The sequence below is a fragment of the Teleopsis dalmanni genome, chromosome 1 (assembly GCF_002237135.1).
Source record: "Teleopsis dalmanni isolate 2A chromosome 1, ASM223713v2, whole genome shotgun sequence".
NCBI classification, from domain to species: Eukaryota; Metazoa; Arthropoda; class Insecta; order Diptera; family Diopsidae; genus Teleopsis; species Teleopsis dalmanni.
The window spans coordinates 19,057,770-19,075,995 of NC_051846.1; the positions used below are offsets into that span (position 1 = coordinate 19,057,770).

Sequence of the window (18,226 nt, forward strand, 5' to 3'; positions counted from 1 at the left end):
TTCACTGCAAAGTTATGTTGAGTATTTGATGGAATTGAAACTGCTCCAGTCTCGTGCCATACACTTCCATGATAAGTCAGAATAATTTGACTAAAATTGTTTGGTAACAGATCTTTTCGAGCGAAATAGTGAAATAATTATACTCAATTAAAATAATTGCTTTATATTAAGTTTAGTATGGATTAATCACTAAGTACCTAACTTTTCATTATAGGAAATACGTACATTTATCATTAACTTTGATCTAAAAGGTGATAAAATTACACCTAACCGCAAATTAAGAAAAAGTTGTTGCATGATCTGAACTAATTTGATCTTTTGTGAACTATTAATTAAAAGGTTACATCTGAATTATTTCTATAAATATATTCCTATTAAATGCTTGGATGTTTTGGCAAAAAATTTTAAAACCAAGTTTTAATGTTTAAGTTAAATATTTAATAATTAAAAAAACTAAAAATAAGCAGTCTATTTTAAATAGACTATCTAAATAAGCATGGCGTTATATTAGGTACCACAACGCTAAGAGCGGTAGTGCTATTCTTTTAATTGACTTAAATATTTAATATTTAAAAAAACTAAAAATAGGTAGTCCATTTTAAATAGACTATCTAAATACGCATGGCGTTATATTAGGTACCACAACGCTAAAAGCGGTAGTGCTATTCTTTTAATTGACTTAAATATTTAATATTTAAAAAAACTAAAAATAGGCAGTCTATTTTAAATAGACTGTCTGAATAACGCTAAGAGCGGTAGTGCTATTCTTTTAATTGACTTATTTATATAAATCAAGTTTTTATAGATATATCCATTGTACCAATTTAAAAATAAGTTATAAATTTGACCTTTATATTAATATATTTCTTATTTATTCTTAGAATTCTTAACTGAGCGTTATGTGGCATTGTCTTCCGCCTGTACTAAACATCACCAGCAGTGAGGAATGTAGACATACAAGGAAGGTGATTTTAAACATCGTCTCTGTTTTTCTGTCTAACTCTCACAAGAACTCGATTAAATTTGGTTTATGCAACTAATTTTGAAGGGTGGAACTTCGTCTCTGTATTGGCTTGAACTATCTCTTAAAATTCATTAATGATACAAATAATCTGTATCGCCATTTTCTTGAAGAACTGTAATCTGGTATCGCTACGGATCTATCAGGTCTATGGGTTAGCTCGGTTATCCAACTCTCACCCATGCACACGTTTTGCGCATTTGTAGGTGAATACATTACAAATAATATTTATAAATAGTTTTTGCATCTATAAACTATTTCCGAACACCACAATTACAGATTAACATTACAGACATTCAATGTGTGCTATTTAGATTTGTTGATATCTGAATATAAATTTTTAAATATTGTTATTTATTAATATGTCATTAATACTAATATTATCACAGTAGACTATTCGACGTAAGTAAATCCCAACTTACTGAGATCGTTGACCTAGCGTAAACCCTAAGATTAATTATAATACTGAATGAGTCACCATAAATGTAGTTGATCTGTAATTAAGAAAAGGTATTTCTTTAGATGTAAAAAACCTTTCTTCAATATTTAACAGTTTTCTGAATAATAATTTAAATATTTTATTTATGCTGTCGATAAATGAAAAATGACAGTGATTAACTCGCGATTAGGAATGCAGTTTTAACTTATCAACTATAAAAAAATATACATATATATAAAAATATATTAACTAATATTGCAGGGGATTTTTTTAAATATTGTATAAAGTATAGGAGACAATAATTTCAACTGATAATATCTGATATTTTTTACATGACACGGAAATAGCATGAATGAATAGTTTGAAACTAACTTAAGAATGGAGGCTTGCCATTTCTACTACAAGCTATTACTATGAAGTTTACTAGAGAGGTTTCGAACACTTGTGAACTACGACAACAAAAATTTTTTTAATTATTTTAATTAACTGAATTTTTGTCTGGCCATACAGCTGTTTCAAGTATTGCCTAATATCCATCATTAGTGGTCTTTGAGATAATGCTTGTATTTAATCATTCGTAAATAATTTTTTCAGACTGCAGGTACCTTGGGTTGAACCTCTATTGTATCTATCTATCTCTATTCAAAACCCCTCTCTATACAATAATTCATATTAAGTAAAATATTCACTTTAACGTTAATTATGATAGCAGTGCATTATAAAGTTTTCTATAAAATTGAAACTGTAAGCAAAACTTTTTCAAATCTTTTTTCAGTAATTAACTTCCACTATTTTATTATCAAAAAATTCTGTAGATGACATAGCTATATAAGCTCGGGTAATATATATAGAATATAGAACTGGGAAAGTATGATAATTCAGTGACTTTTTGAACTTCATTGCATTTAGTAAAGACAAAAGTGCTCAATTACTATATATTATTCAACCATTGTAAAAAATTAAGTAAGTTGCGTCATATGTAGTAGTTTATATTCACCGACAATAGAAATCAAAGACTTGAGTCAAATAAAGTATAAAAATGAAACCAAATCAACCTATTTTGCAATCTTTAAGAAACACGTGATCAGAAATGAATCACTTATTATATTGTATAAAAACTGGACCACGAAGAAACCTATTTTTTGACAGAAATAAAACTATTTGAAAACGCTGGACTGATATATATAGCTTATCTTGTTGTGATATACTCAGCTAAGAGGAGACTATGTTGAAAAATAAAACAGGTTATTGTGAAAAAAATATGTTTTATATAAAAAGTAACTAAATGATTAAACTACCCTCGTATATCAATTGAGAATATAGGTATTACATGTACGAATATATATATAAATATGTTTAATGCACAGCACGTGTAGGTACTATGCGGAAATTATTATAACACGAAGTTCAATTAAATAAAATTTTTCTTTAAAAAAACTTGATTTAACACTATATATTAATTAAAATTGGTTTTGAATATTTAATAGTCTTCAACTATGATCATTAGTTTATATGTTATAAATATAAATTTAAGACCGGAACAGTTCGAACTATTCGAATAATTTAAATAGTATATAAGCACGAATATTAGTCCACAAGTAGTCCAATTTTTATTCAGCTGTCGTATTGCTACATAACCTTTGGAGAAACTCATTATAAACAGATATGTAAACCTCACAGGCATCACTGTTTTTTAGTAGAAGCATGGTTGATTCTTAAAAGATCAACCACCATTCTTTCTTTCATCATTTTAATTTTTAATAAACAAAGAGAAATCAGTCGAATATCCATTAACAAGTATATGTAAAAACCTAATGAAATCAAACTTTTTTGTAATCGTATAAAAATAGGAGAACAGAAATGGATCACCTATGATAATATTATATGGAAACGATCTTTGTCAAATACAAATGATGCTCCACAAATGGTTAAGAAATCAAAACTGATGATATTTAAATGATAATAAATGTTTGTTGGGATTTATTATAAACTACTAGGACTAAACTTCTAAACTTTAAATACTAAACTCAAATAGATTATACACATCAAAGAAAAAAAAGAAAAATTTTAATTAGAATTGGGAAAGTATTAAATGAAACTGAAAAAAATCTTTTCGATTTTTGTCACTAGATGGTATTATATCCTTTAATATCTTCTTCTGTCATTCTCATCTCCCAGTGGAGCATAGGGCCTCTGTCAATATATACAAACCGATTATATATTGGGTCACATATAATCTATATGTGAATATTGAAACTTACTGATTGAAGTATTGATATTGAGTCAGTATTAAATCAGTTTTCGCTTAAATATAGAAATCTCCAAAGTCTAACTTGAAAAGCCTATATAGCGTCAAAACTTCAACCTTACTGATCGAAGCAAGTGGAAGATAAGTCTAAAATGGAGGAAGCCATCTCATCTATCTCTAGTATCAACTACTCTACTAGCATTAGGCAAGGCTTATATTACACAAAGTCTATTAAATTTTGTTTTGAAAAAAATTGTGAAAATAAATCAGTCTAAAGAACTAAAAATCTATATGTAGAGAATAACTAACAATATTTCTAACAACATAGAATTAAAAAAAATTATAACACTAAAGTAATTATTTAAAATATATTGAATGAATACGATTAATTTTGCACTTTTTATTAGGATTGATAATATTTATGTGTTTTTTTTATAACAAAGGCTTCCAATAGTAACTGATAAAATTATTAAAAAGAAACAATGATTCTATATTTTTCAAAGAAAAAAAACGAACTATTATCTATTGGGTATGTAATATATTTTAATTTAATTGAACGTTACAATCAGTTTGAAATAATAAATGATAATAAATCAATTATATGCATTGAGCAATGACAAGTGTGAAAGTTGAAGGTTAAGTATTATAAGAAATGTTAGCTCACATAAAAACTATTTTTACGATTCCACAATTTTTTATGAACATAAATTCCTATTATGATAGACATAATAAAAATATTATGACTAAATTATTGATATTATGGATAACCATTGTAGAATGCAATAGGAGAAGTATTATTAATATATAGGATAAGAAACTTAGGGGGTTTGTATTTCATGCCTCGATTCAAATCTGAAGATAATGGATAGAACTGCAAAATTTTAGGAAAGGATTCATGACAGCTACTTAACAGCATTTATTATATGTAAACACAATTTTGTTCTATTCATATTCATTTTGTTCTATTCCATTCATTGTTCTATTCTATCTAAATACTTTCAAACATCTATCAGCAATTATCTTTTTTGAAAATATTTATATTAAATGATTTGTTCAAACAATCAGTCTGTAGGGTTTGAATTTAAAATTTCCGAAAAAGTTATAAAATAATTTTAATTCATTTTCAAAAAAAAAACTTAAACTCTTAATATAAACTACTGTTTTCAATAGAGAGATTTAATAGAATAGAAGTGAAATTACAACAACAAAATTTTTTATTAGTTTTAATTAATTAAGTTCACTTGCTCATTAATAAATTCACTTGTTATATTAGTATGAAATCATAAATCAGCTGTAGAATAATTAAATTAATTAATAATTTTTTATATTTTTAATCGTTAAATTTCACTCCTTTTAGGGCTCTGCACTCCTAGTACAGTGGAGATTGAATAACATATTTTTAGCAAATGGTTAAAATCGTACGAAACTTCTTATTTAAAGGAATGAAGGTTAGTATGTCTCTCGTTAAGAATTTGCTATATCTTATAGGCCACAAAACTTCTGCTTAATAAAACGTTTTATATTAATCGTTTTTATTCCATATTTAGGATGACTTACTTAACATAATACAAGTGTTGTACATATAAATATTCTTTTAAGATATATAATTTAAATTATCGTAATGAACATAATTTTCCGTCAAAAAATATTTCTAATAAAAAAAAAGAATTTAAAGATACAACTAGACTGTTAAGGCAACTCCAATAAAAAAAAAATTAAGTCAATAACATATCTCAAAAGCGTTTCAATCGAAAACTTCAAACCTTATACTAGTTTTTAGTCCATAAGAGTATATTACAATATGTACTTTTTTTTAATAAAAATGTTAAAAATAAACATTATTTATTTTTTATTATTTTCCTATTAAAAAATTTATTAATAAATTTTGTTTTGTAAAAATACATTCCACTCATATACTCAAGAACTTTCCAATATAATTTTTATTGATTATTAATGACATGTTAAACATTAAAAATTTCGATTTTAAATTTATTAATAAACAAAATTAATTATAAAAAATTCATTTATAATAAATATTCTACTAATTAGCAATCGCATTTTATCTGCGAAACCAGATACTCACCAAATCGGCACAACGCGGCCTCCGGCACCTTCCACAAATTTCACATAAGAAGCTGCAATGTAACTCGAATAATTTTGACCCGGATATTTACGTAGAATTAAGTTGCTCACTTCTTGTGTCAATATGCCAATGATGGGCATTGGATTCTCTCCATCAGGATTAACTTCCAAATCATCATTGATATCACGCGCCTTACCTTTCGATAAATTATTCGGGAAAGCACTTACATTGCAGACTGTCAGAAAATTTATTAATAAAATTGTTAAAATTATTTTTTTGCACATTATCTCTTTATTTAATTAGCTTTTGTTTTTATTTATGTAATAATTTTTTTTATGGTTAATATTTTTTATTTAAAATTTTTTGTCCAATGCTTGTGCCAATTCCGCGGAGCACGTTTTGCCGTGTTAACAGTCAGCAAACTACTAAAAAGAAATATATTATTAACAAGCTAAGCGAATATTGCAGAAGAAAAACAAATTTTTAAACAATTCAGTTTCGTTCTTATAAATAAAATCATTTAATCAAAAATCCAAACAAACTAGAATGAGCTGAGCGCAATACACAATATTTACAACTTTATGAACACTTAAAAATGACACAGTCATTACGACTTAACGTAAATGCTACAATTAAGATGTTATCACTCTTTGATTATCGTCATTTATCAATTTTAGTTACTAATTGACATTAGTAAAAGTCTAACATTTATGATTTCATATTAAACCTTTGTATGTTGGTATTAAAGTCGGAAATTATAGTAAAATCATTCTAGGAATTAGCGGGTAAAAGGATTCTAAGTTTTTAACTAATGTCCTTTTGCAATTAATTGATTTATTTAACATTATTAAAGATTATCAATGGATATTACTTTTAATCAAATACTATATGTGATTGATTGGATTGAATTTTCTATACTGATTGCGTCCTACAGTTATTATATCAATATATATACATATACTAACGTGGCATAATTCGTTTTACTTGTAAGTTGTAAAACTACTACAAGTTTAGGTTACTAACGTACTAGGTTAGGTGGCACCGGTGCTAACCCCGAATCCCTAGCGATGCTGTTAAAGATAGGATTAACAAAGTTGTAGCTGTATCAAATGCTGTCTATTTACCCTGTGTGCAAATTCGGTAGTTGCGAAAAAAGTCCCACTGAGTCCATTGACTCATTACAATTCCGAAGTCCTCCTACAGTCGATTTCTGTTGCTACTATTTCTATTATTGTTTTTGTGGCAGCTTGTATTTTATATATACCTAGAGTGTGACTATTACGCGGTACTTGATCGCCTATACAGACGAGTAGTTTTAGAACTCAGACTCGGCTACTTCTGAAACCACAAATATCTTTTGTTTTAATTTAATTACTCTGTCAGGATCTAGGTTCGAATCATACTAAAATTAAGCCTAAAACATATTTCAAAAAAGTCTTTAAAAAATACCTAGTACCTCAGTAGCAGGTATAAAACTCAACCACTCCTTAAAATCGCAAAAAAAACTTTATAATACATAGAGGTTCTATCTGGTTTCGAAGGGGACCGAATGCCCTATGAGTGATTTACAGTCAACTAGATTAACCTAACCTGACCTTTGCTTGATCTTAAATTTGATGAATTAGTTTCGCCAACCAAAATTCATTTTTAATATACCAGAAATATATTCAAATTTTAATTAAATACAACATATATAAATGTATCTAAAACTACGGATATTTTGCAGGATATTTTGGAATCCCTATCTAACCTAATTAATTCAAACAAAAAAATATATTAAAAAATTAGTTTCGCCAACCAAAATTCATTTTTAATATACCAGAAATATATTCAAATTTTAATTAAATACAACATATATAAATGTATCTAAAACTTACTTTATTTGAAATACAAATATACTAATAGTATTTAATATCAAAGCCCGATCTAACCAAAATAGATCTCCAGTTGGAATTGCCATATGTAGCGTAATATTGTTTTCACACCTGATAATGAGTATAATTTAAACAATTAATTTTGATATTTATTTTTGAGAAAATGAGAATATAAATATTATTGCAATGAACAAACTAATACTAATTTTCTCTCGGCAAATGTAAACAATAATATTTATTGGGAAGCACTTTAATGGATAATAAAAAGCACGTTGAAATAGTGTGAGAAAATACATTTAGCAAACATTAATTAAACTATTTTACAAAGTGTCATATTTTAATCAAAAACGAAAAGACAGTATAACACCCTCTAATCCAAGGTATTATAGAGAAGGTCTGTTATAATATATATAAACAATATTTAATACTATTTGTGTTATCATTTAACAAATATACAAAAATTAATTTTAATGTACCCATAAGTTAGCTGTGATATTAAACTTATGATTATAGAATTTAGATAAATCGCAACCATTGCTGTCTGAAATCTCTACTACATATAAGACTATACTAATAAAAAAAAATTAGGTATTAGATATCTATGTTTAAATTCCCCTTAGTCCACTAAGGTTTATTATAAATGTGACACTCGAAAGGAAAATGTTTAGACACCGTAAAATCTCTAAAAGCACATGCAATGGTAAAAAAAATCTGGACGCCCTACTATACTTTATGTCTATGTCTCTAGGTATGTCACAAAAGGATAGACAGATAGACCTCAACGGACAACTGATCGCATTATTGTGGATGGTTTATCTATAAATTGATAACTGACAACTGTTAGTTTATGTATAATTTTACTATTATATTTATTTTCATTTTAACAACGCACACATATATTGGATTGGCAATTTCCTTATGGACTAAGAGAATGAAATTTTTTGGGTTCATATCCTACTACTACAATCTTAAATAAAAACTTAAATACAATGTCTTAAACTAATACAATCTTAAATAATATCTCTGTATAAATGCCAACTTTAATTTCTAGGTGGAACTAAACGCTCTGACGTCAGAATACAGATGCCCCAATATCAATAACACACTATAAACAAAAGACGATTCACTGATGATTTACAAATGTTTCTTCATGTAGGAACTCTGTTGTCTATTACTATTGTTGTACCCGATTAGATAAGGAGGGATGGTCGCTAATTGGGATCTGTGTACACAAGTGGTTCTAGAATATAGACCATCCCGTTTCTACAACCAATTAGAGCTAATACAAATAAAAACATAAAAAACGAGCTTAAAACTTTGTATTTATACCAATAACCAAACAGTTCCTCAAGCCCATAAGTCGAGTACTATTAAATTTAAGATCTTTATTTTGTGTAGTAGATTTAACAATAAAATAACCTAGTTTTTCAGTACTTATCTAATATTAGTTGTCTAATATTAGTCGCTAGTTGTATATAACTAACGATCGCATAGCGAATGAGCTTACAAGTTAGTGTACTACTTTCTGTCGATAATGAATTAAATAAAAAAAGAAGGAGAATATAATTTTAATGAGTATTTGGCACTAATGAGAAATCTATTCATCTCATTATCTGCCTGCTTATGTGAACGCTGAGTTTGTTCAGTTTATGTACAGTACACATTTTAATAAATTTATTGCTTTGATATGTATATCTAATTAATTTTACACATATAATTAAAGAATATGACATATTGTCGCAAAAATATACAATTTAAATAAATTTTATAAAAATAAAATCACGACGAAATTAGTAAAAACTGAGTAGATAAATAGAAGATGTGGTAGAGGATGCCCTGTGCCTTCTTAGAATGCTTAAGGAACAGAGAAATTATTTAGATTAAAAATACAATGCAATAACAAATAAAATTAAAAAAAGGATCAGAAAGCATTTTAGGATTTGCGAATAGTTGAATGTGATTTTCAAACGCTCGACTTCTATATGCACAATGGGCTAATAGGTGTAAGCGGATCCTTAGGATCACCGGTATAACAACTTCACCTTACTGTGATTTTAATTTGCGTCAATTTTTTTTTTCAAATTTTTTATTTGTAAGTATCACCTTTAAAAGTGCAATCAGTATTACTTATGTATATGGTTAAAAAAATGATATAAAGACATATGCGAGACATTTAGTAGTAAACACCGCTAAAAATTAACTTAATAATGAATAAGTAGTTGGCTATAAATATTCAATATCAGTGAATTTACAATACGATTCACGTATTATGGGTTCTAGGTCGTATGCGAGTTAGGCTAAGTTGCGTTCTAAATGAGGGAAATTCTAAGTTGTGCCGATAATGTAGTGATGTTTCGATAGGTGTTGATAAATGGCTAAATGTGTGCATTGCAAAAAATCCCAAAAAATCTCCCATTTGATTTAGCATCAACTTAGCCTAATTCGCACACGTCCCTAGTATGCAAATCCGACGTAGAAAATCTTCGTAGTCGACGTAAATGGTTTACATCTGATAACAGTTCGTGTGCTAGTGAATTTGGGTGATTTGATAATTGTTTTAATGTTAATAATTTTAGTGATTTTCTAAAATTAAAATTTAATTTAAATTTGGGACTCTAATATACCAGACAATTGAGTTAAGCTGTTGAAGAGGGATTAAAAAATCCCAATATTGAGATGTAAGTATTCAATGCAAATAAATTCTTTTTTATTTGATGAAAAGTTGAGTACATTTTATTCGTTAGGAATATAGAATCCTACTGCTGATTATTTTAATTATTATTTTATTAATATTTTAAGAAAGTTATAACTAAAACCGTTTATAAATATGTTTTTGCAAAACTGTTTTAGTTTATTTATTTCAAAGTAAATAAATTATTTTTAAAAAAAAATGTTTTATTAAAAATTGCATATATAAATATATTATAAAGTATATATTTACTTTGTTATAATTTATAACTGTATATATTTCCATATACTTACCATAAAATTCCACAAGGGGTAGTATTAACAACCCTGCCTCTGTATTTTCCAGTGCAAAAAATATGCTTCAATACATCAAAACACAATCATTATCCACAATTAATTTTTTTGTATTGCTAAAATATTTTAATTAATTTTTTGCTTATTTTTATTCACTTATTAATTAATAAAATTACTTCAATATATAAACACGATATATAAACATTTTAATTTCACTTATTTACAAACCGACTATAAAAAGCGCTCTATTTCGCGCATTATGTCAAACTGCCGAGCAGCTGATGTGTCGACTAAAATGCTGTGGTGTTGTTATTGTTTTTCCAACTCGCTGGCATTGCAATTTGTTTATTTCCGTCATTTATTTGCACTTTTTCTTTAAATCACATAACAAAAATGACTTCATTATCGTGTTAAATTGCCATTGAAATAGTAACGACAAATACTATAGATAAATTTAATGAACATTAATTTAGTTTAAATAATATAATTTATTTTATTCATATAATAAATATTCTTTCATTCAGTGCCAAAAAACAAAAATTACTTTTAGAAGAATATATAACCTAATTTACATGACTTATTTGAAGTTATTTTTAGTATTGAATATATTAAAATATATTAATTACATATATCTTATGTTTGATAATTATTCGTCTACTAACGTTTGCAATTTGTTTTTTATACTGTTTTGTATACTTAATAGATATTTCATTTCCACTAACACAGACTTGGCACCATTAATATCATCTAAACCAAAACATTTTTCCAATTTAGTGATTTCATTTTGTAGATCAACTTCAATTTCTTTATATAATTTTTGCAAATCTTGTTTAGAGTTAGCAGCTTCTACATCCTCATTTCTTTCCATCATAATCATTAGAAATTCTTTATTGATAGAACTATTGTCTTGTGGAATCTCGTGTCCTTGCATTTTAAGTAGATATTGACCACGATCAATAGGTGTTAGTAGTGTCTTATAAGCTTTATTGATAAGTGAACTCCAATCGGCTGAATTGTTTTGCTCTCGCGTTGTTCTAGAAAGAAATGAAAATTAATTAAATTAATTAAAAGAGGGGTTTTGAAGATACCTCGAGTTAATAAAGAATAAAAGTGCTCAAGTGCACTGGCTCAAATAGCTTCAACATAATAAAAGGAACATTTCAAATGTATTAATATAATGGAAAACAAATTAAATAAAATAAATACTTATTTAAAGAAGCATCGAATTAAATAGATTATTTAAATATAAATATTTTTCTTTGTATACTTAAATAAAACTATAATACTTTTACATAAAATTAACATAACTTCAAGTTAGAACATACAAGTCAAGTAAGGCTTTGGTTCAGTTGGATAATTAACACTGACTTTGAGCTTCAAATTTGGTAGGGCACAAGTTCAACTCTTGATACTTAATGGTCGCTAAAAATTATATATGAATTATTAAATACAAGGAATATTTATAAAACACCACTGCTGATGGGTATTTGGCAATATACGATACAGCTGTTTGGTCAACCAAAAATTCGATTAATTATTAAATAATAAAATTTTGCCGTTATAATTAACTACTGCTCAAAACACCTCTCTATTACCTCTTTATAACGATAGCTTCTATTAAGAAGCATGGTTGTTTTCATATAATTGACTTTAAAAATCAAATTCAATATTAAACCATAATAGTTTAAAATAATAGATATTTGCATAATATGTTTCCACTAACATCATTAAACCAGTTAACTTACTTGAGACTGCTTGAATTACTTGAATCTCAAGTATATTAACTGGTCCAGTGGAAAGCTACCTTAAGCGTCACTCAAAACGATATGTGTCAACTTTAGTTAAATTAAAATTCTGTATACCTACTGAATTATTTAAATCAAGGATCGATCTGGTGCTGTTAATTGAAATCTTTTAAAGTGAAAAATAAAGAACGTTAACACCTGCAGATTTTTATGATTTTATGATTATTCAAATTCTCTGCTATGATCGCCATTTTTAACAAAGTTCCCAAAAAAACTTTTGAAAAGTTGAAATAAGGTTTATCTACAATAATTACATGCGAATATTTTAGAGCATGTTTGTCATTACTCTCATGATCAAAGTTAATTATTTTACTGTTTTATCTAACTCGAATATTTAGGGAGTATGAATGTGTTAAGGGTTCGGTTACACTTAATTAATCAATTCGTTTAAATTTAATATAGCTTTAGACAAATTTAATTTATATTTTTTGGATCTATCACATTTGCTTTGAGTTATTATATGGTAACGCAATTGGCCAATAGGCTTAAGTAAAGCCTTCAAAACCCCGGTATAAACTCACCTACTTTTGTTTTATGTCACAACCGATTTAAAGCAATACTTTCTTAAAAGTTACCGCAATATATTTATATAACTTTAATTGAATGTAACTTCTTTACTTTGAAAACCAATAAAAAACTTTTATGCACACTTAACGCCCACTTACTTATTGCTGAATTTATCTGGATGCACTAGAGTTTGCAACTTCCGAAATTGTTGTGTTAGCTTCTGTCGTTCAATTTCAAAACTCTTAGGGAAGTTAAGTAAATCGAAATAATTCTATAAAAATAATTCAAATATTAAAATTGAATAGTTCTAATAATATTTCATGTTATTTACAATTTCCATGTCAACATCTTGCAAGAAGCCGCATTCCTCGCAGAGCATATAATGTTTCCTTTCGCCTGTTTTTTTGCAATTCCAACAGCCTACTGCTTCTCCAATTGATGGCACATAGTTTCGTACTTGATGGGCACTATTTTTAGACTGAGTTTCTTTAGCTGCCCATTCCACCTGCACGTTGGGCCACCTGTGACTATAGTTGGTAGAGAATTCCCTGCGTACATTGGCACATAAAACTTTATGGCACAGTTCATTCACATTTTTTGGTTTAGATATATTTTGCAAAATCACTGCCGCTCGTCGCATCGTTAACCTGTCTTATTGATAAGCTTTTATTATCTAATTACATTGATAAAAATAATGAACTCTTCCATAATATGTGTTAGAATGTGCATAGCACAACAAAAAAGAAAAAAAAATGATATAAAAACAGTGCTACCAATACCTTTCAAAAACGTGATGCCTATTGTTAAATATTCCTTTAAGAAATTTTTATAAATTAGTAAACAATAAAAGCTATTGAAACTTTTATTCATTATTCAGTCAACGTTAATGAATATATACGAACGCGTGATCATATTTTCACTATTTATTTCAATACCAAATCTTCTGTCATTAAAACGAAGCATACTATTTGAATATATTAAAAACTATATATACTAAATATACACGATGTAAGTACTAAACAAACCTTCTTTACATCAAAAGTTCTTTTTGACATTTGTTATACTTGTCAACGAATTATTTTCCTTTTCAGTTCAACCAATCGCTGCCTGGTTTCATGTAAGTAATATAATCTACATGATTTCTTAATTAATTCATCATAAACTTTAGATTTATTCATAAAAACAATTATTTCTGCTTTCTTATTCATTTTCTACTTTCTTTATGTACAATTTTAAGCATATAAATGAAATAAGCAAATATAATGTTTCGACTCATTTTTACTTACAAAATCTCAAGCGCAAATGAGATCCATTGTATCTCATTCTGTATAAATGCGTTCCAAAGAGATTAGAATGAGCTCCAAATATATTCCAAATGCAAATAAATACATTGAACATACCCTAAATAAATGTTAACCATGGCATTTTGACTGTTTGAGAAAGCTGTTTTTGACATATTTACAAAAAAAGGTAAACAAATGTTTGACGGTTGCATTTCCTTGAAAACGATGCACCTCTTTTAGAAACTTCTACTTCCCAAAAATAAATCAAACGAAACTAAAAATAAGTTTTCAGTTTATATTGTAGTTTAAAGTTATATTTAACGATTACTAACATTTTTTTGATTTTGAAAAATCAGCTGTTTGAAATGAGAACAAATGAATTACAATGAATGTAAACACTTTCAAATTACTCAGTCGAAATGAGCCAGTGTAAACGCCATATAAGTTGCAATTATTTATAACAGCCAGTATTGGTGTTAATTATAACACATATTTATTACAATAAATCAATGTTTCCTAGAAAGGACTATACTCTATTCTATTCTATATAATATATGTATGTATTTATTTTTTACACTTTTAATTTGCTCTAATATAATAATTTATTTTTATATAACAGTCGCCGATAATTTCAGAATTAATATTAAATACTTACATTACAACGAAAAATTGACATACATCTCCCTATAGAATAATTTTACACAATGGAGTTAAATGTCAATTCTTCACGTGAATTGGATATCAGTTATAAGCTATATATACACAGTATGCTGCACGATAATCGTTGTTTGTGAAAATACATTTTTACTACTCTCCCTCTTTAACATGCTCACGTTGGCCAAGTCTAAAAAGTATTTGATTATAAACGATAGCAGAAATCCTGATAGTATAAAACTCATTCTTTAGGAAGTTTTATAAATTCGAAGAAGTTCGAAGTTCAATTAGCTTTGCAATCTAGATAATTTAAAATTTTGTGCATTGGTAGCACTAATTTAAGTAGTCTTTTTTGTCGACAGAGGCGCTGCAGTACAAAACATAATTGTCGGCCGCAAACAAAAACAAATTTTAAACATTTTTAGATTTTTTTTCGTGATTTTAAAGAAATGGGTGTGTGCAATTGGATTTTTTGTATTATTGGGTGTGGAATAAAATGTTATATTTGAATTTGTTCTGTAATTTCAGATGATTTGGAGTTGAGGGAGGAGGTGCAGGAATTAACAAAACTTCGTAAGTTTCATATTTAAGTTTATTTGGAATATTCATAAAATCAACAAAATTATGTTTTTTTTTTGTTTTATGTGTATTTCAGGTCAACAATATGAAAACGAATTAAAAAAATTTGGTTTGGAAATATGTGATCTGCCCGAAAGTCTTTTAGAATCGATTGACGAATGCGTTGAACTGCAGAGAGTTACTAACCTGAACGACATTAGTCCGACCCACTTAAAGGAATATTATCACTGTAAGAAAAAGGAACAAATCGAAAATGGTATGTTGGTGTCTATGTGGAACCGTGAAATCAAGGAGCTAGAAGCTGAAATTGCTAAACAGAATGCAGAAATTGCCACATTAAAAAAGTAAACTTCATATTTTTAAAACAAATTCTATAATATATTTTATGTATTCTAAAATATTTGTTGTGTTAATATAGATTCATTACAAATGTTGATACGAGTTTGAAGTCTGAAGAACAAATTAAACAAAACATAATCGACGTAGAAAAACAAATTGCTAACTTAAAACAACGCCATGTAAGTCATATTTATTTTCCTTTTTATAAATAAAACTAATATATTAAATTTTCAGAACAAAGTTCCTTTACCGAAAGATCTAAATATTGATGAATTAATTGATGACATAAATATGCTAGAACTTTATAACTCCAAACAGAAAAAAATGAAGGATAAAAAAAAATAGTTAATATTGTTTTTGTTTTTTATTTTTGCTTTTATTAGACTATTAATATTAATAAACATTATGCGCTTTAAATGATTTGGTCTTCAAGAAATAATTGTATCATTTATTACTTCAGGGAAGCATATACCAACGAATTTGATAACCAACTGGCAGAGCAAGTTTTACTTTCGTCCAGGAATGGCGGAAAGTATGTCAGGGAGCCATTCGTCAAATTCGACGACAAAGTACCGTTTGCCACACCCTTAAGAAACCACATCAGTAGATTCATGTAATTTACAACAATACCTTACACTTTCTATGGCAATTCATGTCTTCTTTAAACCATCTGTAGAATAATGTCCTAATATCTTCAAAATTTAGAGTTTTTGGTTTAATACTATTCTATTCAAGCGTTTTGATAGCCTTTTAATTGTTGGAATCGATATTATTTAAAATATTTATTCCACATTCTATTATGAAATAAATTTATTTAAAGCTATTATACGGTATACGCATTATTATATATAATAATATATATATTTTTATGATAAATACTACTCCAAAGTTGGACATTTATTTTTCAGCGATGCATAAATACGTATATTGTATCACGACTTCGTATTTTTGGTCAAAGGTAATGAGTAAATATGTGCGATGTTTAGAAGTATCATAACATGTTGATAGATTTCATTCTAGAATCTAAATATGACCATTCTTAAAATCTTTTCTTAAGGTAGGATTGGTATTCGTTTTTTTTCAAAAAAGTAGTATGTAGTTCACTTTTTTAGATTCTTATAATATGGTTTTTAATTGGCGTACCTTAAATACCGTTTACCCATTTAATATCCGTCCTTCATTTAATAAGACAATACGGACTTGTAGAATAAATAGCACAAAAGAAATGCTGGAAATGGAGTCCCTATTTACTGCTAAAAGCCAACTTATGTGTAAAGAAAGCAATAGATAGTTTCCTAATTGGATTTTCTCCATTATTATTCCATATTCAAATTCAAAGCTAAAAATAGTCGTAAATATTGTGGGTTAAAGTTACTTTAAAAGTATTCTTGTTTAGATTCTGAGTTTTCTTGCGAAAAACAAGAGTTAAATAAGACTAATACTTATAAATCTATGTGTGTTCTTTTCAAATTAGTGACATTACCAAGTTTATAGACTTGTCAGGTTAGTTCTCTTTTAAATGAACGCGTGAGTTATATCTTTTAAAGATCACAGTGCTTATCTTTATAACTTTTCTTCGTAATCATTCTAATCTGGCATATAAATAGAAAAACCTTAATTTGCGATATAACAATCACCCGTTACTTGTACTCAAACTGGCTTTGGTACGCAAGGCCATCACTTCAATACAATCTAACCTATATAAGTTTATTTTTATTGAAATTAAAAAACTTCTTAATGTATTGCATTATTCATTTAATGACAATTACTTTGATTTCCCATTTCCCCAATTTAAGGTTGATAACAGCTTTCATTACAGGTCATTATGGTCTGAAATATCACCTTCATAAACTACAATTATCTGCTAACTCGGAATGCAGATTATGCCTCGAAGACGAGGAAACGACCATGCACATTCTTTGTGACTGTTCAGCTTTAATAACGCACAGAAGAAACCTGTTTCATAAAGAATTTCTGTCACCAGAACAGATTAAGAACTCTTCTCCAGATTTAGTTCTAGACTTTATTCACAAAGCTTTAAGGGGCTTTGTTTAATCAATAGTGAAACTGGTACAATAGGTCTCTTCTGGCCGCAGTACCGACTGCTGGGCAATTTTCACGTCTACTCTTTTTTTTTAATTTAATTTGATTCCCCATTATTTGTAGGATTTATTGAGTTTGAAGAGACTGTTCTACTAAACATAATGATGTCCATCTGTGTGGCGTGCTGAGATATTGCTTGAACAGCAGTTGATTATGATATTTTACAAGATTACATTTCAGAATCTGTATAAAGATGGTTGCCAGCTAAATGCAATGTGTGCTATACTATACTAATTTATACTACATTTATTGCTAACATTATAATGGCCTTATTGTTCTCATGCACCAATTTATTATTTGGGCAGATTA

The 18,226-nt window shown here is 27.6% G+C and overlaps 3 protein-coding genes across 5 annotated transcripts in view; 1 reads left to right on the forward strand and 2 right to left on the reverse strand.

The window, feature by feature from the left end:
- LOC119677763 overlaps window positions 1-10,790 on the reverse strand; it is a 30,550-nt gene extending 19,760 nt beyond the window's left edge. Inside the window, exons 1-2 of the mRNA XM_038089259.1 lie at window positions 10,648-10,790; window positions 5,792-6,213 (exon numbers count right to left, since the gene is read on the reverse strand). Of these exons, the coding sequence (XP_037945187.1) occupies window positions 5,792-6,075 (284 nt within the window). The 5' untranslated portion in view covers window positions 6,076-6,213; window positions 10,648-10,790. The remainder of the gene's footprint in view (window positions 1-5,791; window positions 6,214-10,647) is intronic.
- A 386-nt stretch (window positions 10,791-11,176) lies between these two features.
- LOC119669707 (iron-sulfur cluster co-chaperone protein HscB-like) lies at window positions 11,177-13,879 on the reverse strand. Of its 3 annotated transcripts, none has more exons than XM_038079711.1 (4): window positions 13,739-13,879; window positions 13,291-13,606; window positions 13,118-13,230; window positions 11,177-11,681 (listed from the first exon to the last, which is right to left on the reverse strand). In XM_038079711.1, exons 2-4 carry the CDS (start codon window positions 13,597-13,599, stop codon window positions 11,294-11,296), a joined length of 810 nt encoding a protein of 269 aa, XP_037935639.1. In that variant the 5' UTR covers window positions 13,600-13,606; window positions 13,739-13,879; the 3' UTR covers window positions 11,177-11,293. The 3 variants fall into 3 exon arrangements, with proteins under 3 accessions (XP_037935639.1, XP_037935637.1, XP_037935638.1); XM_038079709.1 differs by having other exon boundaries at window positions 13,291-13,610; XM_038079710.1 differs by lacking the exon at window positions 13,739-13,879 and having other exon boundaries at window positions 13,291-13,696.
- A 1,258-nt stretch (window positions 13,880-15,137) lies between these two features.
- LOC119669708 (augmin complex subunit wac) lies at window positions 15,138-16,221 on the forward strand. The gene is made up of 5 exons (XM_038079712.1): window positions 15,138-15,349; window positions 15,425-15,469; window positions 15,552-15,819; window positions 15,894-15,993; window positions 16,049-16,221. The coding sequence occupies exons 1-5, from the start codon at window positions 15,346-15,348 to the stop codon at window positions 16,157-16,159; spliced, it is 528 nt and encodes a 175-aa protein (XP_037935640.1). The 5' UTR covers window positions 15,138-15,345; the 3' UTR covers window positions 16,160-16,221.
- The last annotated feature ends 2,005 nt before the right edge of the window (window positions 16,222-18,226 follow it).

Bases quoted from the DNA above. Each gene is read 5' to 3' on its own strand.
- LOC119669707 (XM_038079709.1), bottom strand. From the start codon at position 13,829: ATGAATAAAAGTTTCAATAGCTTTTATTGTTTACTAATTTATAAAAAT. The intron at 13,611-13,738 runs GTATTGGTAGCA...CTTATCAATAAG, and splicing joins AGGCATCACGTTTTTGAAAG to ACAGGTTAACGATGCGACGA. The intron at 13,231-13,290 runs GTAAATAACATG...TTATTTTTATAG, and splicing joins AAGATGTTGACATGGAAATT to AATTATTTCGATTTACTTAA.
- LOC119669708 (XM_038079712.1), top strand. The intron at 15,470-15,551 runs GTAAGTTTCATA...TGTGTATTTCAG, and splicing joins GCAGGAATTAACAAAACTTC to GTCAACAATATGAAAACGAA. The intron at 15,820-15,893 runs GTAAACTTCATA...GTGTTAATATAG, and splicing joins GAAATTGCCACATTAAAAAA to ATTCATTACAAATGTTGATA.